Here is a 23,931-nt window from a genome sequence, read left to right on the forward strand (position 1 = left end):
GTTATTCTGGTAGTGTATGCTTTCCCATATCTTCGTGCCCTTTCTCCCATGGTGTGATAGCTGCCCGAGCCCGTTACTGATAAGAGGTGCCGCCTAGACCCAGGTACCCGCTTTCCATCAACAAGCTATCATTACTATCAGGGATTGCTTTCATCGTTTGCGTTGAAGACCATCACCATGAGAGTTGTGCCCGCCACCTTGCTGGTGGGAGCCGCCGCAGCCGCCGCTCCTCCCTTCCAGCAGGTCATTGCTCCCCACCGCGAGCAGTTCGAGGACTTGGCCAAGCAGGGTGCCAACATCTACGAGGACTGGATCAAGCAGGGCTCTGATGCTTTCTCAAAGCCCCTCCAGCAGCTCAAGGATCACTTCAGCACGGTCTCGGATGAGGCTCGTGAGTTGTGGGAGGAGGTTGCGAACTACTTCCCCAACGACATGCACAGCGCCCCCATGCTTTCCCTTCCTAAGAAGCATACCCGCCGCCCTGCATCACAATGGGACCATGTTGTCCATGGTGAGGATGTGCAGAACATCTGGGTGTCTAATGCCGATGGTACTAAGGAGCGTGAGATTGGTGGGAAGCTGGAGGCTTACGATCTCCGCGTGAAGAAGGTTGACCCAAGCTCGCTCGGTGTTGACCCCAATGTTAAGCAGTACAGTGGTTACTTGGATGATAACGAGAACGACAAGCACCTCTTCTACTGTAAGTCAACCCCTGGTATTCACTCTTTGAATCTTGTTCTAAACCGAGAAAAGGGTTCTTTGAATCTCGTAACGACCCCGAGAATGACCCCGTCGTTCTTTGGCTGAACGGCGGCCCTGGCTGCTCCTCTCTTACTGGCTTGTTCATGGAACTTGGTCCCAGCTCTATCAACAGCAAGATCAAGACTATTTACAACGAATACTCCTGGAATTCTAATGCCTCCGTGATCTTCCTGGACCAGCCTGTCAACGTTGGTTATTCCTATAGCGGCAGTGCCGTTAGTGACACCGTCGCTGCTGGCAAGGACGTTTATGCACTGCTGTCTCTGTTCTTTAAGCAGTTCCCCGAGTATTCCAAGCAGGACTTCCACATCGCCGGCGAGTCCTACGCTGGTCACTACATCCCTGCCTTCGCCTCTGAGATCCTCTCCCATGAGAAGCGCAACATTAATCTCAAGTCTGTGCTCATTGGAAATGGTCTGACTGATGGCCTGACCCAGTACGCGTACTACCGTCCCATGGCCTGTGGTGACGGCGGTTACCCTGCTGTTCTGGACGAATCCTCCTGCCGCTCCATGGATAATGCCCTGCCCCGCTGCCAATCCATGATCAAGGCCTGCTACGACAGCGAGAGCTCTTGGCTATGTGTTCCTGCCTCCATCTACTGCAACAATGCCCTCTTAGCCCCTTACCAACAGACTGGCCAGAATGTCTATGATGTCCGTGGCAAGTGTGAGGACACTTCTAACTTGTGCTACAAAGGTATGGGCTATGTGAGCGAGTACCTCAACCAGGAGTACGTACGTGAAGCCCTTGGCGCTGAAGTTGATGGTTACGACTCGTGCAACTTCGACATCAACCGTAATTTCCTCTTCCACGGCGACTGGATGAAGCCCTTCCATCGTCTTGTTCCTGGCCTCCTCGAGAAGATTCCTGTCCTTATCTACGCTGGTGATGCCGACTTCATTTGCAACTGGCTCGGTAACAAAGCCTGGACCGAGGCCCTTGAATGGCCTGGCCAGACCGAGTACGCGTCTGCTGAGTTAGAGGATCTCGTGATCGAGCAAAACGAGCACGTCGGCAAGAAGATTGGCCAGGTCAAGTCCCACGGCAACTTCACCTACATGCGTATCTACGGCGGTGGCCACATGGTTCCCATGGACCAGCCCGAGTCCAGCCTGGAGTTTTTCAACCGCTGGCTGGGTGGTGAGTGGTTCTAAGAATCCCATATTGCTATCACTACTGCATTGATATTCCTCTCCTTAAATCTTGAGGTGGTCATTTGCTGTCCCATTTTTGTTGCAACTTTCCGTGCCCGCATTGTTCCGGGATCCCATGGTAGCAGTATCTATCTCGCCATTTTCGGCAAGAGCGACTTCGCTTATGTTGACAAGTATATATGCAAGATGAATTTGAATTGAAATCCTTCTAGTAAAACATCTTACAGTAGCCCTAAGCCTAGTAGCATTTACGAATATGGACTGGGTAACTGCCTACACGGCTGAATAGTAGTTCATGTGCTTTATTGGTAACCATCCCATTCACCCAGACATGAAATGGAATGTGTCATGATAAACCAGAGAACTGCCTAGGAATTATTGAAACGGATCGAGTGTGCACCGGACTCCACACGACCTAGAAAGCAACCGATTATGTACGAGGTCGGATAGACCAGACAAAATTGCAGCCGGACCAGTCTCCGGCTCAATTGCTACTTATGATAAAAGGAAATCGATCGGTTCATTTCATATTGGTATGATTCATTTTCAATTTTTAAGACTGACTTCATAACCAGTCCATCGGGGAAAAGATCCCACGGATGCCCATAGAAACACACCGACAACAAAGGAATCCCTCCAAAAACCCCCGTAAGATCGACAACACAATAGTTTAGCCCTTCTTCTTGCTGACACCGACGGTGCGGCCGCGGCGACCAGTGGTCTTGGTGTGCTGGCCACGGACACGCAGGCCCCAATAGTGACGGAGACCACGGTGGGAGCGGATCTTCTTCAGGCGCTCAAGGTCCTCACGGAGCTTGCTGTCAAGCTGGTTGGAAACAACCTGCGAGTCCTTGCCATCGGTGATGTCGCGCTGTCTGTTGAGGAACCAGGCGGGAATCTTGTACTGGGTCGGGGTCTGAAGGATGGTGACGATACGCTCAAGCTCTTCGGTGGTAAGCTCACCAGCACTGTGATTAGAACAAGCAACGTCAGCATTTCAACCTTAAATTTTCTTTCATGTGGCGATAAAGATGGGATATGTTGTCTCCGTTGTATTGTAGTCGGTTTCCTTGATGATTCCCAGCCCACAAGCCTTCCCCCCGTGCTTAACAAAATTGAGGCCGACCAAATCGAAAACCAGATGTTGAATATTTTTCCCAAATCCTACCGCTTGTACCATAAAAACACCGGAGACATTGTGGAGGGAATTCGTGTTGTGGGATGATAGTGTTTCATCACGTACCGCTTGCTGAGGTCGACATCGGCCTTCTTGCAGACCAGGTTGGAGTAACGGCGACCGACACCCTTGATCTGGGTCAGCGCGTACATGATCTTCTGCTTGCCGTCAACATTGGTGTTGAGCAGACGCAAGATGTATTGGAAGTTGGTCTTCTCGCCGGACACGAGCGCTGTATAACGTCGGCAGGTTAGCTGAGCCATTTCTTTTGATCGAGGGGCCAACTTCAGGAAACAGCGGTGTCGTTTGTTTCATTATTGCAGTGTTGGTTCAAAGAAGGGCGTGGGAGAATCAACATACACATGATGGCGATGGGCGCGCTGGCTCGCGATTGCTTGTCGACGGGAGGGATGGAGAGAGCAGGAAGTCTCGAGTGACTTTGCTTCCGTTGTGGGATCGGGTAATTGGGACACTAACCGTAATTGGAACAGTGCGTTTGAGGGCTCGCTTGATCATGCGCTAGTCTGCTTTAGGTGCATAATATCATGTGATCACGCACAAGTCGATTCTATCACGTGACCATGCGGATTCTTTCCTGGGGCGAACCCTAATCTGGTTGGGAACCTCAGGTTGCTTGTGGAGCGTGTACATCTCCAGCAACTCACCTATTAGCCCATAATCGATAGTAAGCTGGGTTAGAAATATAATTTGGCATAAAAGTCATATGTAAAAGAATTATAAGCGGTTACTCGGCTGAGAAGAAAGCCAGTTTTAATTATTATAGTAACAAAGAAATGACACTTGATCCATCTTATAGGTCCTTGCCACCGGTCCCTCTTTTTGAGCGGCTTTACATACCTGTGGTGTATCAGACTTTCCCGAACAGCACCATGAGTTATTCAAGCATCTAATCCTCGAATATGGTACCATGTGAAAGAGCAAAGATAAGAATCATCTGCAAACAGAAGATATAAAACCCTCCCGCATAATCTGCTGGAACTTATGGCTGTAACCATTTCTTTACTACCATTGTAAACTCGTGAACACTAATTTACTGCAAGACTGCCACCACTCAGCTGTTTCATATTTACGGTTCGGGGAAGAAGTGCAACCGACCCCTGGAACCCATCGAAAATCAGGGTTGGTAATCTGTTGGGCGTCGAAGTTCTGCCACAACTTCCCTTTGATAGCCAATACGTATTTTGAAGTATGATTACACATAATTCTACATGGGCCATCATCTAGCTACTAATAGGCTCCCCTTACATGGAACTGAAGGGGATGAAAAAAAAAACATATATATGAAAACTTGACTAAGCGACTAGAATAGTTCTGCGTCGATAGAGACAGCTCAGGACCTGGGCAACCTAGGTAAAAAAAATCTACAATTATGGACTTTGATCGGTACTTTGGGTAGCTTTGACATAAAACTTGCCCCTCTGAAGACTTCGGGCTCTCCTATTTTCTTTCATATCTCCTCTCTTCTTCTGGATCCTATCGGCTGTCTTCTTTGTGCTCTGTTGCTTCAATTTTGCAGTAATCATGCACGCTCATCCAAGCAAGTCGCCTTTCTTATAGTATCATTTTTGAACTTGTTACTTGAATTTCAGCAGAGCCCGTTTCTAGAAGTATGGGAATTATAGAGACTGGACATTCCCAATGTTGTTGTCTTCCCTTTGGTTGAAAGTAGATCATATTTTGACTTGTTTCTTTATTCTCTAGACTCGGCTGGGACCGGGGGTTACTACTAGTCTTCGTATGGCAAAGTCTCAATTTTTTTTCTAAAAAAAATGAAAGAAATATATAGCTCCGCTGTGCGGTTTTTTCACTCTGTTTGATTTCTACCCTTGTTCTCAAAAATTTTTCTGATGTACTCGAGCTAAATCAGCATTTAGCCGCTGTACTTCGTGATAATTTAGATTTGCCTCATACTTCAACTTCATATTCATATTCATGTTCTTTATTTGATCCTTCTCCTTTGACTCGAAAGATGCACTGTGAAGTGTCTGAGTTAGGCGGCCTATGGGGTTTGGAGGATCAAGGGCCCGCTGTTTTACCAGCTGACTTTCCACGTAACCCAGATGGGGTTCAGGTGCCAGACACTCCTGATAATTTATACGACTTGAATGCATTGAATGATGCACCTCAGTACTTCAAGCTCATGGGACGGCCTCGACAGCAATTTGAAAATGACAAGACTCTCAAAGTGGGCGTCCTCGAGGTTCTTGCCAAATGGCATCTCTGGGGCATGATCTTTCTTCCGAAGAGATGCCAAGACCATGGAGGGAGACCTACAAGAACTCAGATAATTAATGGTCTTTTCAAATTATTCTACTGGATGCGACCAGATTGTCGCCCTCAAACTTGGGCCGAATTATTTGATATCAACCGAGACGGAGGCCCGCGGCTCTTGAATTGGGATTTGATACCAACTCCTCCTCCCATCAGCCGGTACTACCCCGTTCAGCTCTCGTATTCAACGCTGGCACAGAAATGTAAGGGAAGCTTCTCTCGTCCATCAGATGCACCCCAAGAGATTGCAGATTGTCATTTCATGCAGCTTCTCCTTTCTATCAGTGTTCCTTCCCCTCAGGGGCCTGTAGGGAATCACAGGGATCCTCCATCAGAAACCGAGACTTTCTCCGGCACGATAGATCGAAGTAACTCCCCCATAAAGATGACAGATGTCATAAGAAGCCATGATGGTTCTTGTTTGAGATGTTCTCAGCATTGCATATCAAACTTGAATCTCCAGCCAGCCACGCTCGGAAAGGAATCGCATATATACAGAGTTGACTTCAAAATGAATTCAATTCGGGTTGCAATTGAACGCAGCTTGATCAATATCACTTACGCTGACTTGGAGCGTCACCCTCAAGCACCGGTTAAGGAGCCCATCGCGACTCGAACCGCGAATACTTCTGATGATTTAAGTCACATACAGATCGGGGCGCATACAACGATCTCAGAGGTGCGACTAAATGTGTTAACCCATCAATTCGATCCCTCTGGGTTCGCTTTCCCCTATCGTGGCCGAGGTCCAGTTTGGGCTGATGGATCCTGTGCCATTGATGTTTCCGTGGTGCTAGGGATGCTGAGTGACGCTGGCTGCACAGTCGTGGACCGTGAAAATGATGCAGATAAGGCCTTCGGAGAAATTGAACGCGCTTTTATCCAGGTCACCAACATGAACTGGGATGCTTTTAATGATGAAGTGTCAATTCAGCTCCGTCATTCATTCTATAAATTGCTGTGCGACAACTGTCCCAGTATCGAGATCAATGAGCCCATTCCAATCTGGACGGTTTGGGCAGAGTCTACCAGGTCTTTTAAACAGTTTACTTTTGGATATATTGAGGCTCCCATTGAGCAATGTGTCCATTGCGGGAATACAATCAAAGATGTTAAACGGGGGACCGGGCATACCATTATCCCCCCATGGAAGGCTAATGACGAAAAAGGTGTTACAGTGCCGGAGCTGGTAGAACGCTGTTGGAACAGTGAGCCCAAGCACATTATCTGTGAGGGCTGCGGCTCGCACACCGGACCAACGGTTATACGAGCCGTGGAAAAGCTTCCTCTGCGCCTGGTCGTGAGTACGTCAGCTGGCTTTCTAGTTTTGAATCACACTCAAGACCTTGTGTTCAATTATATTGATACCGAGGGCTTCACACGGACGGCAACCTATCGTTGGCTTGGTGGTGCTTATTATCGGAATAATCACACCCGGGTCTACTGGACAGATGCTGAACGGGGTGGCTTTGATACAGGCTATATCCGTAAGTATGATAGCATGGATGCTGCAGGAACAATTATTGGGGGACTGCCCCCGTATGCTCAGGATGAGCGAATTCATCCCGATTGGACTGAAAAGGGTATTCCGATCATCATCTATGAGCGTGTCATGAATCCATCCACGGATGTGCTGCACGCCGCTCAACAGTCGGTCTCAGACATGATGAACATGGTGTCCGAAGGAAAATATGTTCTCAACGAACATTATCCATGGCTTCCAACGCCTCCGGTGCCCCGGCGACCTGAACCGCGAATCCTGCCCGACTACGGCGACCGTTTTGTCGAATCTTCCACCAGTTCCGGGAACCTGATATATCAGACGTCAGATCATGCTGCAAATGGCCGGCCTGGAGTTGAATTGACCGGCGATTCTAAGTACGCCGTTGCGCGGTGGATCGCTGAGAAGATTATCGACATTGATGGATTGTCGAGTGACTCTGCAGGGAACATGTCTATGAAACGTAGGGCATCACAACTCGGTCTATTGGAAGACCCACCATTCGAGCAGGCTAAAAAGTGTTCAAAAATCTTCACTTCCTTGCTGGATGACCCATCGTCTCTTCGTGATTGTCCTGAGGTTTGGGAGGGTAGTGTTCCCCCCACATCAGGAGGAATGATGCGCTTCCCAAAACTCTCAGTGCCATTGTCTTCAAAAAGAGACAGGTCAAAGGGGAGCTCACTGTGGGAATATTTCCAAACGGCGAAAGAAATATCGGGCTCGAAGAATCCTTCAAAGTCTGGAGCTGCAGGAGTGGTCAATTGGGTGAGCATGAATCAGGCTATCTGCAACACACGCCGTCCTCCGTACTGTGTTTACCCCATTCCTGTGGCGCTAATCAAGAAGGCCATGAAAGAAAGGGCCTCGGAACTCCAGGAGGAACAGCAAGAGCTGTACGGGCGGAGAAAGAGAGCGCAAATGGAGGGGACCAAGGATGAAGGGACATCTCCGATACGGAAACGGAGGATTAGGGCGTGAATGGTCCTCGGCGGACTCGCCCGTTCATAAAGGCCTGACGAGAGGAGGGCTTCATCACTGTTATCACTGGGGATGCTACAAATACTTGTGATCATAGCTTTTATCCTACTGCCTTAAAAGTTCTCAAATATGTTGTCACTCCTCTGCTTCGTCGGTTTGGGTCCTGTATATTTATTCATATAGGCGGTGGTAAAGCCGCTGTGTAGAAACTGTTATTAATGAGAATTGCCTAGTTAACTAAGTTAACTAACCTAGTTAACTGAATCATCAATAACTAATGGTGCAGGTTTCTGTAATTCTGCGTTGCAGAAACACGTACGATACTAGTTGCGGCCCATTGTACCAATCAGGGCCCCGCTATTAACCATCGGGCGGGCTGGACTTTGTATAGAAACACCCCCAAAACATTCTTGTGGAGGCCCGAGTCCCGTGCGCCCCCGCGTACCCCGGACTCCTCGCTCTCCCTTTTCCCTTTTACTCTGTCCTCCCCTCTTACCACTCCGTAGTCTTTTTCCTATCACATATTCTACTCTCCATCCCTTCATTGGCTTTGTTTTCTTGAGACTTATTTCGACCTCATGACTTCCTAGCCATTCTATCTCTGGCAGTCAAGACCCTCATGGAGTGCTATGCTCTGCTTTCTGAGGTCTAAGAAGACTGACAACTGCCTACTGGCAGGCACATGGGTCTTTACCTTTGCTGCTTCTTGAACAACGTACTAATAAAGGATCTCAGTTCAGAAAATTTTGACAGGTATCCTCATGGTTTATGATCTATTTACACTTCTAAACCCGGCCCAGAGTACTGGCTGTTCAGATCTATCAACACAAGGGGGAATTCATCAAAAACAAAACAACAAGTAAGACCGCAAAAAAAAACCTAATAACGCAACAGATAACCCATTTAGCCGAATTACAAGCGAGCACGAGGTTCACCCTTGGGCTTGGTCGGGCCAGTGGCCACATTGCTCTTCTTGGGAGCCGAGACATAGCCACCAAGCTGGTTATCAGTGTTGGTGATGACACCATGAGCATCGCGCTGGATGCCAAGCTCAACCAACTTTGCGAATGCCTTCGCAAAGTGATCAAAGAAAAGCTCCTTGTCCTTCGCATAGCGCTGCACCCAAGGGGCAAATGACGGGTCCGTTTTGAGTGCCATATCGGTTGGCAGCATCATGAGCGGCTCCTCATCCTCCTCCGCATCGGGGTCCTCATACACGAACTGTGTCATACCCGTTGACAGGGTACGAGGCTTCCAGTCCAACGACAGGAGCAACTTGAAGAACGAGTTGGAGAACCGTGTGGGATTCGTTACCCACGGTCCCTCGAATCCACTGCGGTCGCCGTGGCATCGGCCCAGGTTGTGACCACCGGCGAGCGCAACAATCTCCTGGTCGTTGAAGCCCATGCGATAGAAGATAAATCGCAAGTGGTCGGCGCCCAAGGCACCGTCCGGTAACCTTCCCCGAGGTGGCACCTTGGAGTCGTCAACGAGATCGGTTCGGCCGCCTTGCCACGGAATATCTGGTCCTCCCAGCTCCTTGATTGCGACAACGCCTGACAATGTCCACAGATCTGAGTATGTGATCCACGGGTGCTTCTCCTTCACTGGCTCCAAGAATGCTCGGCCGTGTTGCAGACCCGCGTTAGCCGGGTCGCCACCCTCTGCTTCATAGCGCATGCCAGCGCCATTTGAACCGCCCGTATCGGAGTCGAGGTCATAGGTACCGGAGGAGTGCCTGTGATGCAGCAAATTGTTAGCAAACATAGGTTTTTTCGATTCAAATGTCTCTTTTCCAAATTCCGGCATCACTGTCAGGAACAGCATCATTGCCGACCGGTCCCAGGCAAAACGGCCACAACAGCAACGGAATGCATACCATGCTAAACGCACAAACACCGGGCCTGCACTTCCATCATCGTATCCGGGCTTCTGAAGCTGAGCGACGATGTCCCTGCGGACCGCCTCATAGTCGCCGTGGTTGCTCATTCTCGGCCGATAACGTCTGGGGTAAGGGGTGGGTGTTGAAAAAGGCACGTATGGATCAAGACCACGGATTTCTCTTGTCCGTCGACTTGTTTGGGATCTGCTTAAAGTCTACTAGACGAAGGATGTTATGAAAACGGAAGAGAAAAAAAGGGAGTGAATCGAGGACGGAGAGGGATCGCGAGTCTGGAGTTATCCCACATGAAGGTCCAAATCGAGTGGATCCGCGGGTCGAATCAGCCTACGCGCATTCGACGGCCAAAATGCCGAGGTCCCTTTTTTTTGCTTCCTCTCGGTCGATGATAGTCCGTTGTTATCGGCGTGCTGCTGCACGTCGCCCAATTTTCGGCTGGTCCTGGTTACGAGAATTTCCGATTTTCGGTCCCCATCAATAAACGATCATGAGATCCCACAAGTGGGTTTTTGGGGCGAATTTCTACTGTTTTGGATGCACGTCTACAGATGGAATTCTCTTCGGTATTTTCCAATCAAATGCCGTCGGCGACTTACCTAGATGCCTCGGAACTTGGAGGCCGACATGCCCGCCAGCCCGTGAGAGTTGCAAGTCTTTACCGGAGCAACCGGCTGCGATCACCTTTCAAGCATTGTCTTCTCGGGCCGGCCGTACTCTTGCTATCAGATGAGCAATCCCTGTAGGCTATTGGCCTTCTCCAGCCGGACTGAGACTGGCTGGAACTACCTGACTATCTTTTTCTCGTCTTCCTCGGTCTGTGCTCTGTATTAGATAGTCTACGCGGGGTCCTTGGAGTTTGTGGAGCGGTAAGCTTTGCTTTCGCTTCCCGCCACAACAAAACTTCTCCTGTAAGCGGATTAGCTGTTCCCGCATCCAGGGATGACCGGTGCCATTGAAATTGGAAGAGTTGAAACCGTACAGTAATATTCGAAATCAGTTATAAGTTGTTCAAGTCCCTACCGCCTTTGTCATGTACAACCTAAATTGTTATAGTGAAAGCAGTCTAGAACCAGAGGTATTGCAAGTATCCAATCAGAACTCGCAATACTCGTAATTATTATCCGGCAAAGAAGGTGTAAGAGTTCTAATTTCGAATATCACAGTGACCCCTTAAGCAAAACCAGTTTGACATGCGGATTCCTGCCTTGAAGGACCATTAAATTTTGTTGTTCTTTCCAGTACCACTGATTATCTTTTTATTTATCAAATTATGATGGCGATCTTCATACATATTGAGAAGTCTGTAGCTCAGTGGGTGTTTCCTAAATTTGATGAACTGAGTTTTATCTCGGAGGCTTAACTTAACAGGGAAATCAGAGAGTTTGAGAGTTATGCTTATCTTAGCTGTCTATTGACTGACTAACAAGCAATTGGCTGGATGGTGTAGTTGGTTATCACGCGTCGCTCACACCGACGAGGTCCTGGGATCGAGCCCCAGTCTAGTCATTCTTTTTTTGGGCTTTCCCGTATCTAGAGGATACGGCAAAGGATAATACCGTCATGTTTCAGGTTCCATTTTTTAATCATTTTTTTAGCTCTCTAGCATCCTGGTCGTTCTCAACCTGAAGATATGAAGAATCAATACTCCATCTCCGTGTTGAAATGGACGTCATCCTCTTTCCGCTCTCCATCAGGTTCGCCGTCGACTGCCCGGGTTTTCCCCCTTTCTCTCAGTGCCTCTGAGATCTCAGGAACATTTTTGGTCTCAATATGACATGGCTTCAAACCGATGTGTAATCGCCATAGCTCTCGATCCGCCTTCAGATCTTTCACTTGCGTCTGCAGCTGACCTTCCCGATCCTTTAGAGCTAGTAATTTCCCATCATATTCCCGACCCAGCCTCTCGACAAACCCATATAGCTTCTGGTACTCACGTCGGAGCCCGCGGTTACCCCTCTTTAACCGCTGCACTTGGCTTTTCAGTACCTGCTGCTCCACATTGCTGGCTTGGTGTATGATTCTCGCCACGTTTTCAAATGGTCCTAGATCCGCGTCGTCCAGGTTGCCAGCATTCGCATGATTCGCGATAGAAATGAAAGTTGCGCCGATATCATCCGCAACAGAAGCCAAGAGTGAGTTTTTGCTTGTCGTAGATCGCTGCTCCAGGCCCTGCAGACGCATTACAGAGAACCCTGGGCGAATTTGGGATCTCAGTGGCGCTGTTGTGGTCGAGAGGGGCTTTCGTTTGGACTTAGGCGACATACTAGCGGACCGGCCTCTCTTGTTGTAACCTCTTGACTGGGGCGCTTTTCTTCTGGTGTCTGTCTGTGTCTGGCAATCGATGAAATGTTGCTCTCTTTGTAGTACCGACAACACATGTACTGACGGCTGCAAAACCTTTGAAGACGCCGGCACTAGTTCGGAAGAATGAAATCGATGAGCTTCCTAAGCCAAGGTAGATGTAAAGGGGAGGAGCGCCGGAATACCTATAAGAATGGAATTTTCGTAGAGATGGCAGAAACGTCAAAGGTTATCTGTTTGAATGACTGAGAAATTGAGCAAACATACGTAATATCTTCCAAAAGACGGCTTTAAATTTCACCCTTTGTTTGACTTCGTTTGAGGCAACTTCCAAATGCTGTCTTGAACTCAATTTCTGCAAGCTCCCGAAACCAACAATGAGTTATGCGTTGCGAGAGATTTCTTTCGCCAGTTCAGGACGAGATATGGGGCAGTTAACTTATAGAATCGCATTGAGATATAACAAGGGAATTGACTAGATTTGATGCGAAAACTTATTCAAAAAGGAATGAACACATTTTCCGATGGTATAAGCCAAAAGAAAGCCCCGGAAACACCCAGCTCTCTCTTTCAGCCCCATCGTCTGAGGAAAACCTGCCAAGTCCTTTTCTCTAGCCTCGATCAAATTCAATGGTTGATTTTTCAGATCATACTTGTTATCTTCCAGTACTTTCATCTACAGAGCAGCCAGAATGGCATCACCAAGCTCCTTGGTTCCCATTTTGCCTCCCAGATCCGGTGTCCGTCCACCCGCATCGAGAACGATTCGAACAGCATCTTCTATTCGCCGGGCTTCTGCTTCCATACTTAAGGAATAGCGGAACATCAAGGCGACGCAGAGAATCATTGCCACGGGGTTGGCTATATTCTTTCCGGCAATTCTGGCAACCGATTAGTGAAACCAGCGTTACAATTTCTCCTATCGTCAGTATATCTTACGTTGGAGCAGAACCATGTGTTGGCTCATATAAACCATATGGCCGGGTCTTCAGGGCTTTATCGCCAGGAAGACCATTGAGACTAGCGCTAGGAAGTACTCCAAGAGTTCCGACAATGGAGCCAGCCTGATCGGAAATCATGTCACCGAAAGTGTTATCAGCTAGAATCACACCATTCAGAGAACGGGGGTTAGTAGCCATGATCAAAGATGCCGAGTCGGCTAACTGATGAATTAACTTCAGTTGGGGATACTCCGTCGTCATGGTTCTTTCAACGACGCGGCGCCAAAGACGAGAGGATGCCAACACATTAGCCTTATCCAGTGAAATCACAGGCCATGGAGGGTCATGTCGTAAAGCAACCTCAGCAGCAAGTCGAGCAACACGCTCAATCTCAGCTTCAGAATAGCCCCATTCATCCATTGCTGTTTGACATCAGTGAGTGGGTAATGGAAACAGTTAGTTAGATTATATGAACTCACCATATGTCGGGTCTTCCACTTTTCGCCCAAAATACGCGCCGCCGCAGTTCTCTCGAACTACTACAAAGTCTACGCCGCTGGAATCAGGACCGAAGAGAATCTCGTGCCGGAATGGACTAAACTCCTTGGCGATCGAAGTGCTGGGGGAATTGGACGAGCATGGACGCAGGTTCGCGTAAATATCCATTGCCTTTCGTAACTGCAACAATCCACCTTCTGGCCCATCCAATCCACGGCGAGCATTGTCCCATTTCGGGCCACCCACTGCAGCAAACAGGACGGCATCGGATTCCAGAGCTGCTTGTTTGACTTCCTCGGTGACAGACTTTCCTGTCGCATCGATGCTGGCACCTCCTATTAATTCCTGGCGTAACTGAAATTTGTGCTCTGGGCTTTCAAATGCTTTAAGGACTTTAATGGCTTCAGCCATGATCTCTGGGCCGATGCCATCACCTGGTAGAACAAGAATACTGTGGGTTTGAGACATGCCGATATTTCTTCCCTGATCTTAATATCAGAGGTCGGCTTTGCAAAGGATAATTGCGTTATGTGGGTTTGGCTCGAAATCCTCCTGCCTCAGAGCTGCACCCGCGTTGTCTTGTATCAACGGCTCGGTCTTTCGTCCGACGAATGCGGGGTTGAAGGAGTCTCGGGCATTCTCCGAAATGGCTTCCGAGCAACGGAGGCAGATCCTTTGGGGGTATCATTCTTGGCGTTCTCCTCATGTCTAGATTGTGACAAATATTGACTAGGCTGATGCCATTACGGGGGAGTACGGGGATAGGATCAATTGGTTCAGAGCATCGATGGTATACGAAGATGAGTCATTAGGCGGCTCGGCGGAGGATTTGGGAGTCTCGGGAATTAAAAACTAACCTTCAACCTTTGGGCATCGCCATAGAGTGACCTTCTCATTTCTATACGACTTCAGAATTCTTTAATTAATTATCCAAAATGACTGAATCTGCTTCTCAAACCCCCCTTTCCTCATGGGAAACTTATGCTGCCTCCTGGGATCTCGGGATGGGCGATGAGGGCAACGACTACTTCCAGCACTTGGAGCTACCCATATTGGAAAAGTTGATCATAAACCCAGAGGGATCCCTTGCATTAGATCTTGCAACAGGCAATGGCCTCGTTGCCCGCTGGCTTGCTCGGAAGGGTGCCACTGTAGTCGCCACCGACGGCGCGCCATCAATGGTTGAACGTGCGATCGCACGGACGGCAAAACTACGGAGTGAAAGAAATATCTCGTTTTACGTGTTAGATGTAACGAGTTCATCTTCATGTGATCATTTCGTCTCTCGCATAGCTCGAACTCTTCCAGTGGTGAGTTTTCAAGTCGCACCTTAGCACAAGTCTGCCGCATCTCAAGCTATTCTTCTTGTTCAGGGTGACAGTTTCGACATAGTTTCTATGAATATGGCTGTCATGGATATTCCGGATCTAGAGATATTGGCATCATTCTTGGGTCGAATCTTAACGCCAAATGGGTGGTGAGTTCTAGACTTCATAGAATGCCGATGTGCTTGATGGGTCATTCTTTTTTTCTATGCTGATGAGTTTTTTCTTGGAGCTTTGTGGCTACACTTCTCCATCCGATGTTTTTCACCTCTGGTGCATCTCGCCAAATATTAGTCAAAGAAGATCCAACGACAGGACAGGAAGTTATTGTGCGTTCGATAAATCTGCAGAAATATTTGAATGCCCCACCTGTGAAACAGCTAGTGTTGCCCGGGGATGCAAATATTGAACGACCGGTACGTCCTGGAAGTAGCCCACCGTCTTTAGGGCAAAACAAATAATGGTACTATATAATTTCTATAGTTTCTATTCCATCGTCCCTTGCATCAGCTTTTTGCACCTTTTTTCCAAGCGGGTCTTGTAATGGATGCACTAGAAGAGACCAACTTTGGCGAAAGCTTTTATGATCCTTTGCGTCAACATTCATCAAGAAATTTCACTGAATTCCCAAAGATTCTCGGGTTTCGAATGAGACGTGCTCATTGATTTCAAGAAAAGCCTAATCAGATCTGGATGAAAGATGTTCAGCCTGCCGTTTAGCGGGAATCGCGGGAATCGTCAAAGCAACCTGACTAAAACACTATATTGATATGTTGACTGTAGGTATAAGGCAGCCTTAGAATAAATACAAGAGCCACAAGCATTTGACTAGCATGTCTTGATGATTGCCCTCCAAGCTTGGGTCCGTTAGTTATTCCGAACCCTATACTTAAATGTAGAATGTTTGGGTGGATCCCTGCTCGCTCCGTCATGATAATATAGTCTATCCCGCTTAGAGATTATTCAGTGAGAGGGCTCTATTTGCCTCGGAGCAAAATCAGTTCATCCACGTGTTTCTTATTTTGTTGATAGCCTGATTTTGTTGATTCTAGAGCCGAATAGTATGATCTCGACCTCCTCAAGAACGTTGGGCGGAATTAGGGCTCCCTCGGCCCTCCCGGCCCGGCTGATTTCCCCTCGTGTTTGCACTGTTTGTTTCAACGCATTTCCGGACAATCTCATCCCCGCAAAAAAAGTTCACAGAAACGTTGATTACTCGAAAAAGCATTCTATTCCCTACAACCATGTCGCGAATCGAGGAACTTCCAGATGACTTCGACGAGTCGCTCAATCTCAACGATGTACCTCCGGAGATCGCCCAGAGCTTGCCACAGCCTGGCTTTGATGGCTTCGCTGCGAACAATGAAGCACCCTTCCCGATCAATCAAGAGAGGCTGAAGGAGTTAGAAAAGGACCCTTCTGCGCCAGAGCTTCCGCCAGCTATTGCAGCAGTCAAGTCGAATTCTAAGGAGGAGTTGCTCAATATGATGAATAAGACCCCGCTTTTCATGACAGACATTGAAAACGCGGGCGATGAGAGTACGTCGGACCTTTTGAAGCTGGCGTTTTCAAACATTGGACATGAATATTATTTCATTGGACTGAGGCTAATTCTTATTGTTTGATTTTTTTGATTGCAGATGGCGAAAATGTTCTTTTGGACGCATTACACGCCATGCAAAACGAGGGTACCCGGGCCGAAGTTGCACAAAGTTTTAAGGAGCAGGGTAATGAGGCCGTTCAAGAGAAGCGATGGATCGATGCCAAGGAGATGTATACCAAGAGCATCGCTGTCATCTATGCCAAGGAGGACAAGTGGGACAAGCCCGAGAACCTCCAAGTGGAGCAGAAATTGCTTCGCCAGATGGAGGAGCTGTCGCATATCAACCGTGCACTGTGCAACCTTGAGCTTGGTATGTTACTGGAATGATATCATGACCCTGTAGTCAAAATTTGGACTGACTGCTGATTTTGCTGCAGGTAACTATCGCTCTTGCACACTTGACTGCGCAGCTGTCATCAAACTCAACCCGAAGAATGTCAAAGCCTATTACCGTTCTTCCATGGCACTGTTGAAGCTGGACAAGGTCATAGAAGCCGAAGATTGTGTCTCGCGAGGTCTGGCCATCGATTCTGAAAATAAAGCCCTTCAGACTGCTTCGTCCAAAATTTCTGAGCGGAAAGCTCAGGTTCAGCGTGTTGCTGCCAAGAAAAAGGCGGAGGAAGAGTTGGCGCGCAAACAAAACCTTGTTCTGAGCACTGCTTTGCGTGCGCGTCAGATTCGTACCCGCAAGACGGATCAACCTCCGGAGATGGAAGATGCCAAGATTTCGCTGGTTCCCGACCCTCTCTCACCGGAGAGTACCGTTCAATTTCCCGCCGTTCTTCTTTATCCCATGGATGCTCAGTCTGATTTCATCAAGAGCTTCTCTGAGATGCATACTATTGAGGATCATCTGGACTACATCTTCCCCTTGCCGTGGGACACCAAAAATGAGTATTCGACTAAGAATGTTGAGTGTTTCATGTCCACTGTTTCAGGAGGTCTAATCAAGGCTGGCAAGAGGCTGCCATTATTGCAGATTCTCTCTGGCGGTAAGGTCGAGGTTGTTGATGAGCTGGTCAGAATCTTCGTTGTGCCAATTTCCAAGACTGGTGCGTTCATCGCGGAGATGAAGGCTCGAAAGCAGGGTTGAAAGCAGCCACGGTGGTAATACCCTTGTGTTGTCATTCACAAATATCCCAACACAGTCCTCTTCATTCAAGAGAACCCTTTGACCTGCCAAGTAGGATATACCATGGCAATTATGTCTCATTCATGAAGGTCTCGGTCCAAATGGGGATACTCCAATGCCCCTGGCAGGGACCGTCCCACGATTCAGAATGCATCGGCACAATCTAAATGTTGAGCTTGGACACATTCAATAAATGACTGAATGCGGACAAACTTGATACCCCTGTTTCAAACCTCTATCTTCTGCATATAGATTCATCTTTTGATCAATACATATCGCCCATTGGGGAAGAATAAACCCCTCTGGAAGCAATCAATCCCACCAATAACGAGAATCCGCAATTTCCAAGGCAAGGTTCAAATCAGGACCTTTTAAAGTCATCAAATGATCAGTCTTATCTGAGGCTGATAAACCTGAACCCGATTTTGCTGGTTTGTTGCACTGCCGCGTTGTGCATGCTCGCTGGCATCAGACATGGTATGCTGGTAGCCGAGGTTTGGCCCGAATTATTAACCATATATTCCATCTCACATCACCCCAGATACTTCTGAGTTGTCTGCTTGCCCCCAAAAACGAATGCGATAAATCGCACTACTCACGCATACGGTTATCGCTTTCACTTCGTTTGCCAAACCCCTCCACTATCTTTCAGGGAACTTTGAATCTACCCCATACCAGAGGGCCAAAATCATGAACCTCGAGGACAGAGATGATTAGATTGATATCTTGCCTCAAAGGCTCCGAAAAGAACCCTGGGAACAAACTTTCAGAATTCAGCAAGATCACATAAAAGTAGACGAGACGAAAATCAATTGACATTTCACGATTCTTCCTCCGAACTTGCTATCGTCCTCGCACAACTACGATTTCCTTGTCGTCCTATCTACAGCTAAAAAAACAATATACATTGTAGTGGGGAAGTGGCATACAGGCATAAATTAGCGGTGTTACGGAATATGTGATATATGGGCATATCCCGCTAATCTAGCAACTCAGATACCTAGTTCTCTTCTACATTATCCCTAGGTGTCCTCTCTTTCTCTTCCGCAACCCCTAGAGGCAGGCCTGGTTCGCAGACAGCGACTGTCTCAGTTCTCAGTTAATGCCTAGTGAGGTCTTGTCCGAACGTAGTTTAGATCGCATATTACTAATACATATTAATACAGCGACTTTTGAACCTATTCGCTCTGCCGCAAGCTATTTTATATTGTTTTAGCTTGCTTCGCCCGATCGATATAAGCCAGGGTCAGATATGCAATCTCAAATTGGCTTGGATCAAATTGAAAACAATCTGAATAGTAAAACTAGTTTAATTAAGTTGGACCTGAAAATAGACCTTGTTTATCCCCTTCGCATTGTGGATTAGTCAAAAGATGGTGGGAAGCCGAACATTACTACAGATATGTTAATATAAGCAACGGAGATACTTGTGCGCTATCTGGTTGACACTTTGATATTGCTCCTGGAGCTCCTGGAGCAATAGGTCATAACGTGTCCCGTTGCGTCGAGGAGCTCGGGCCTTCCAGCGCCGCGGGGCTGGATGTTGGCGACACTCATCTTCTCGCCGGTAAACGGATGCAGGTGCGACAAGGAAAATGCCTGTCAAAATGAACCTTATACTATCTGCAAGCAAAACAAGCCAGTATTTGACGAGTCGAGACCTGCTTCCGAGTGGCCGTTTGGCTTGCTGCTGCCGTCGAGTGGTAGCATGATTCTGCCACCTCCGAACCAGATTAGCTGTTAATCAGGTTAGACGGGGGTATGGCAAAGGCTTTTAGCTCAACTGCCGTGGCTCAAGCCTCGTTTGTTATGTATCCAGAAACCTGTGATCGTTGGCTGTACCCCGGAAGAATGCCAGACATCTCCATCCGCGACGCCGGAGATGCCTCAGGGGAACGCCGGGGATCCTCAGCGGATCCACAATTTCCCCGCGACAGGAACAACGCCAATGTCAGACTTTATCCGAAAAAGAAGACGGACAGGGATCATTTAGCCTTTCTTCAGCTGCTGATGGATGCGGGGGATTCACATCTGCAGGGCCCCCTTGAGTGTTTTTTTCCGGCGAAGACGGAGCTTCCTCCGAGTTGAACATAATCTCCTGCAGGATGGTAGGGGCGAAAGAACAACCTAAATTTTTGCCATCGAGGTGAAAGAAAAGATATTGCGAAAATATTCCGGTTCTGGCATTCATTTATATCAAGCGATCATGGCTGGCCAACGGGTTTGAAACCAATTGATCGGCCTTAATTCTACCTGAAACGCCGGGTCTTTCAATCACTCCAAGTCACTTCTAAATCGCGACGAAACCTCTCTGAACCCGTAAGTTCCGTCGAGATGGGAAACACTCTGTGGGCCTAAGCCCCCTCTCTTTTCTGTTCGTCACAATTTGTCGTGGCTCTATCCCCCCTTTTCAAATGCTCTATTTCAGCCTAAAGTAGAAAGTATGAAGAGCTTCTGTATCGGCTAGCGCCGTTGAGATGTAGGACTATGCAAACGATCTAGCGTAATGCCCCGAGGAAACCGCAAATGGCCTTATTTCTTTGGGTATAGCCGCGACAACTACGCCACGGGAAATCAGTCCGAATAAAGGAAAGCTATGGGGTCATCCTAGCGCCCAGAGGGAATTACTCCATGTACTAGTGCCTTTGGCCTTGTTGCTAGGTATAAAGACCAGACGGACCCCAGGCATCACGATCAATGTCAGTCATCATAGTTGAACTGCAGAATCTCTTCATTATTTCGAGAAAGTGTATGATCCAGAAATAGTCATTGCAATTCTCAAAATGGTTCGCTTGTCCGCTAGTGCCATAGCATTGGCTGTGAGTTTTCTACCTCGTTTGTAAGTGCAATTTTCCAATAACCCCATTGACAACACCCTTGACTCAAGATATTGTTTCACAGCGTTCAGGCAGATGGCCTCGACACCGCGGCTGTCGCCCTAGGAAAACTATACTTCGGAACGGCGACTGACAACCCTGAGTTGAGCGATACTGCCTATGAGACTCAGCTGAATAACACAAACGACTTTGGTCAAATCACTCCGGGAAACTCACAAAAGGTGCTCAGATTCTACTTGTTAGTCTCTATTATATAGAATATTCTCTTACTGTTCTTCGCCAGTGGGACGCTACGGAGCCAACACAAAATACCTTCACATTTACCAAGGGTGATGCCATTGTCGATCTGGCAGAAGCCAATGGTCAGATGGTCCGGTGCCATAATTTGGTATGGCATAATCAATTACCAAGCTGGGGTAAGAATCAAATGGACTCGAGAACAAAATCTTCCGGTACTCATATACCTTCTTTTTCTGCTTAGTGACCAGTGGCACTTGGACCAATGCAACGCTGGTGGCAGCATTGAAGAACCACATTACCAACGTAGTCACACACTACAAGGGCCAATGCTATGCATGGGATGTTGTTAATGAAGGTACATTCTTATGTTCTCGGATATGCAATAGCATGTGGCAATCTGGTACCTTATCTAACTATCGATCCTGCAAGCTCTAAACGAGGACGGAACCTACCGCACGAGTCTCTGGTACCAGACCATTGGCGAGGCCTACCTTCCCATTGCGTTCGCCACGGCCGCTGCTGCAGACCCAAATGTCAAGCTCTACTATAACGATTACAATATTGAGTACGCTGGGAGCAAAGCAACTGGCGCGCAGAACATTGTCAAGCTGATCAAGTCCTACGGCGTGAAGATCGATGGCGTCGGATTGCAGGCCCACTTCATTGTCGGTAGCACACCTAGCAGGAGCGCGCAGGCGAGCAATATGGCATCATTCATCAATCTCGGAGTTGAGGTCGCTATTACGGAGCTGGATATCCGGATGACGCTGCCTTCGACGGATGCTTTGCTTGCGCAGCAAAAGACGGACTATAGCAATACTGTCGGTGCCTGCTCAGATACCAAAGGCTGTGTGGGTGTCACCATCTGGGACTGGACCGATAAGTACTCGTGGGTTCCGAGCACATTCTCGGGCCAGGGCGCCGCTTGTCCCTGGGATGAGAATCTGGCCAAGAAGCCTGCATATACGGGCATCTTGACTGCACTGGGTGGCACGGCCACGGCGACCACGACCACCCAGGTCACGAGTACCTCGACGACTTCCTCCAGCTCTAGCACGTCCACAAGTGTTGCTGCACATTGGGGGCAGTGTGGTGGAAGCGGGTGGACAGGGGCCACGACCTGTGCGAGCGGGTATACCTGCACCTATTTCAATGATTGGTACTCGCAGTGTCTATAGAGGGAAGATATGTATTGACAGTTACAGAAGCAATAGAGAGTATGGGAAAGAGAGCAAGGTTGAAATTACTCTGTACTTCGGCTGTTGACTGTTGAATATGAAATTCTCCAGGTTTGAGGTATTTGAAGTGCGCTGCGTGTATTGTGCATATGCTTCGATTAAGAAGGTCAGTGGTAATTTTCGCTTTAGCGGCTCTAATCAACACCCACTCTTGATTAAAAGTCCAAAATAAAGTAAGATAAAGAAATAAACAAACAAAGCAGCCAGGCTCCAAGAACTTCTGGTGCTTTTTGGGTCCATTGAAACGCCACGAGATCAAGGAAAATCGTTATCATAAAGCCGCAGAAAACAGAAGGAACGAAATTCGCAATACGCTACGCTTCAATTGTCAAAATAATAAGGGAACGCATATGTGTCCATATGCTCTCCGTAGGGGTCCGTCGCAGGCTGACCCGTCGTGGGAATCGTTGTGTGAGGGAAAGTCTGAAGCTCGTCATAGGACTCGGGCATGAAAGGCTGAGAACCCACGAACATGGGGGGATAATACCCGAGCGTATCAGGGCTAGCGGTGGTAGCCGGTCCCGTTTCCACGCACTGTCGTTTTCGCTTCAGATCTTGTTGTGACATTGATGAGGATGATGATGCAGTCGGGTCATAATTGGGATGTATAGGAAGGTCTTGGTGAATGTACTGGCTTGGACTATGAGAGCTCGGACGAGAAGGGTGACGAGGGTTCGTTGGGGACAGGCTCGGGGGTATCTTGTCATCCGGCATCAGAGAGGACTGTGAGGTCTTCGAATCGTGAGCAGGGCCGCTTCGTATGACAATGGTCTCCACAATGGTTTCCGGTTCATGACTGGGAGCCCTTTCTGTTGGTGTGCTTTTCCTGCTACTTCGCCCGCCTTGGCTAACAGCAACTTCGATCGCGTCTGGTAAATTTGCCCGGGAGATTGGCACATTGACAGTGCCGTCTGTAGTATATGAGTTTCCACCCCTGGGCAGAGGTTTTTGACAAGTTTACGTACCGGTCGCACCAGCTAGAAACTTCTCTTCCTCTTCTCTGACGTGGTAGACTTCGTCCAGAATCTGCAGTCGCTCAACTGGGGAGATTTGGCGACGGATTGGCTGATCTGCTTCTTTCAACCTGCGAGCCGTGATTCCATGGCTATCGTGTAGCGCACAAAGCAAATGCACTAGAAGCCTAATACGTTCTTGAGAAGGTGATTTGGTCAGCCAGGCCTCAATGCAGGGTAAAGAGGGGGAAAGCCAGCGTCACCTTACCGGCCTTGGGGAGATGATCTGGCTCGCGATGGCTAACTCCCAATGGCCACCACGGCGGCTTGGTTTCATCGGGGTCCAGTTGTTGGGTCTGACCCGCCACGATCTTGCGCCCGTTGTAGGGATAATTGACCTGCTTACGAGGCTCGACCAGCTTGACGTAGGCCTTAGCCAACACCCGGCAATTGGTCTGCTGCAGGTTTTGAAACACTTTCTCGTAGTATCGACGCAGGAAATCTTGATCTCGGATGGAGATCAGAGTTTGCTGGCTGCTTCTCATGCTGAGCTCTTCATTCCGGTGCTTTGGTCGGGGTTGCGGCTGCGGTTGCTGCGGTGGTTGTGTGTTTGGTCCCGACCAGCGAGACCATTGCTCTTGCTGGCTGGCTTGAGCTGCTGGCCACACAGCTGGCTGGAGAGCCGGTCTTGGAGCCACTGGGGCTCGAGGATGTCCCTCAATGCCCTGGATTGCTGCACCATGAGGAACACGGTTAAGCTGTGGTCGAAGGGGTATCTGTCGGCCGGGGGCCCTCTGGGATGGCGGTGATGATGTTGCTCCAGGCGCTGGGGCTCCGTGCTCATCTACTAGGAATTAATGGTACCGTACTGAGCTGGATGGGGTATGTGACACATACATTGAGAATGTGAGGGGAGAGCCTCACTCGACTGTGCCACAGCTCGCAGAAACGCATCCGTGACTCGGGGAGACAGGATGCTCTCGCGACTGTTGGCGATGGAGCGGGATGCTTCATGGTGCAGGTTGCCATCCCGGTCGAGATAAATGAGGGCAAAGTGCGGATACGCCAGCTCGTCCTGCTGGTGCTGCCTTGACAT

The 23,931-nt window shown here is 48.5% G+C and overlaps 10 protein-coding genes across 10 annotated transcripts; 5 read left to right on the forward strand and 5 right to left on the reverse strand.

Moving 5' to 3' along the window:
- Positions 1 to 177: 177 nt before the first annotated feature.
- On the forward strand, positions 178 to 1,919 carry cp3 (carboxypeptidase C PRC1; the record flags this gene model as incomplete). Its single annotated transcript, XM_057079846.1, has 2 exons — positions 178 to 700; positions 754 to 1,919. 2 exons carry the CDS (start codon positions 178 to 180, stop codon positions 1,917 to 1,919), a joined length of 1,689 nt encoding a protein of 562 aa, XP_056932516.1.
- A 670-nt stretch (positions 1,920 to 2,589) lies between these two features.
- Positions 2,590 to 3,460, reverse strand: N7462_008129 (40S ribosomal protein uS13; the record flags this gene model as incomplete). Its single annotated transcript, XM_057079847.1, has 3 exons — positions 2,590 to 2,887; positions 3,163 to 3,328; positions 3,457 to 3,460. 3 exons carry the CDS (start codon positions 3,458 to 3,460, stop codon positions 2,590 to 2,592), a joined length of 468 nt encoding a protein of 155 aa, XP_056932517.1.
- A 2,439-nt stretch (positions 3,461 to 5,899) lies between these two features.
- On the forward strand, positions 5,900 to 7,867 carry N7462_008130 (uncharacterized protein; the record flags this gene model as incomplete). The annotated part of the gene is made up of 1 exon (XM_057079848.1): positions 5,900 to 7,867. The coding sequence occupies one exon, from the start codon at positions 5,900 to 5,902 to the stop codon at positions 7,865 to 7,867; it is 1,968 nt and encodes a 655-aa protein (XP_056932518.1).
- Positions 7,868 to 8,779: 912 nt separating this feature from the next.
- N7462_008131 (peroxidase) lies at positions 8,780 to 9,856 on the reverse strand (the record flags this gene model as incomplete). Its single annotated transcript, XM_057079849.1, has 2 exons — positions 8,780 to 9,605; positions 9,747 to 9,856. 2 exons carry the CDS (start codon positions 9,854 to 9,856, stop codon positions 8,780 to 8,782), a joined length of 936 nt encoding a protein of 311 aa, XP_056932519.1.
- A 1,549-nt stretch (positions 9,857 to 11,405) lies between these two features.
- On the reverse strand, positions 11,406 to 11,948 carry N7462_008132 (uncharacterized protein; the record flags this gene model as incomplete). The annotated part of the gene is made up of 1 exon (XM_057079850.1): positions 11,406 to 11,948. One exon carries the CDS (start codon positions 11,946 to 11,948, stop codon positions 11,406 to 11,408), a length of 543 nt encoding a protein of 180 aa, XP_056932520.1.
- Positions 11,949 to 12,744: 796 nt separating this feature from the next.
- N7462_008133 (3-isopropylmalate dehydrogenase) lies at positions 12,745 to 13,975 on the reverse strand (the record flags this gene model as incomplete). The annotated part of the gene is made up of 3 exons (XM_057079851.1): positions 12,745 to 12,949; positions 13,008 to 13,431; positions 13,489 to 13,975. 3 exons carry the CDS (start codon positions 13,973 to 13,975, stop codon positions 12,745 to 12,747), a joined length of 1,116 nt encoding a protein of 371 aa, XP_056932521.1.
- A 467-nt stretch (positions 13,976 to 14,442) lies between these two features.
- N7462_008134 (class I SAM-dependent methyltransferase) lies at positions 14,443 to 15,498 on the forward strand (the record flags this gene model as incomplete). The annotated part of the gene is made up of 4 exons (XM_057079852.1): positions 14,443 to 14,817; positions 14,881 to 14,984; positions 15,065 to 15,248; positions 15,316 to 15,498. The coding sequence occupies 4 exons, from the start codon at positions 14,443 to 14,445 to the stop codon at positions 15,496 to 15,498; spliced, it is 846 nt and encodes a 281-aa protein (XP_056932522.1).
- A 578-nt stretch (positions 15,499 to 16,076) lies between these two features.
- Positions 16,077 to 17,528, forward strand: N7462_008135 (HSP70/90 family co-chaperone CNS1; the record flags this gene model as incomplete). The annotated part of the gene is made up of 3 exons (XM_057079853.1): positions 16,077 to 16,371; positions 16,473 to 16,745; positions 16,813 to 17,528. 3 exons carry the CDS (start codon positions 16,077 to 16,079, stop codon positions 17,526 to 17,528), a joined length of 1,284 nt encoding a protein of 427 aa, XP_056932523.1.
- Positions 17,529 to 20,350: 2,822 nt separating this feature from the next.
- Positions 20,351 to 21,822, forward strand: N7462_008136 (putative endo-1,4-beta-xylanase; the record flags this gene model as incomplete). Its single annotated transcript, XM_057079854.1, has 5 exons — positions 20,351 to 20,406; positions 20,469 to 20,625; positions 20,688 to 20,820; positions 20,886 to 20,999; positions 21,074 to 21,822. The coding sequence occupies 5 exons, from the start codon at positions 20,351 to 20,353 to the stop codon at positions 21,820 to 21,822; spliced, it is 1,209 nt and encodes a 402-aa protein (XP_056932524.1).
- Positions 21,823 to 22,203: 381 nt separating this feature from the next.
- N7462_008137 (DUF2841 domain-containing protein) lies at positions 22,204 to 23,931 on the reverse strand (the record flags this gene model as incomplete). Its single annotated transcript, XM_057079855.1, has 4 exons — positions 22,204 to 22,793; positions 22,848 to 23,033; positions 23,104 to 23,679; positions 23,733 to 23,931. 4 exons carry the CDS (start codon positions 23,929 to 23,931, stop codon positions 22,204 to 22,206), a joined length of 1,551 nt encoding a protein of 516 aa, XP_056932525.1.

The sequence above is a fragment of the Penicillium macrosclerotiorum genome, assembly GCF_028827735.1.
Source record: "Penicillium macrosclerotiorum strain IBT 26536 chromosome Unknown utg000007l_segment0_segment0, whole genome shotgun sequence".
NCBI lineage: Eukaryota > Fungi > Ascomycota > Eurotiomycetes > Eurotiales > Aspergillaceae > Penicillium > Penicillium macrosclerotiorum.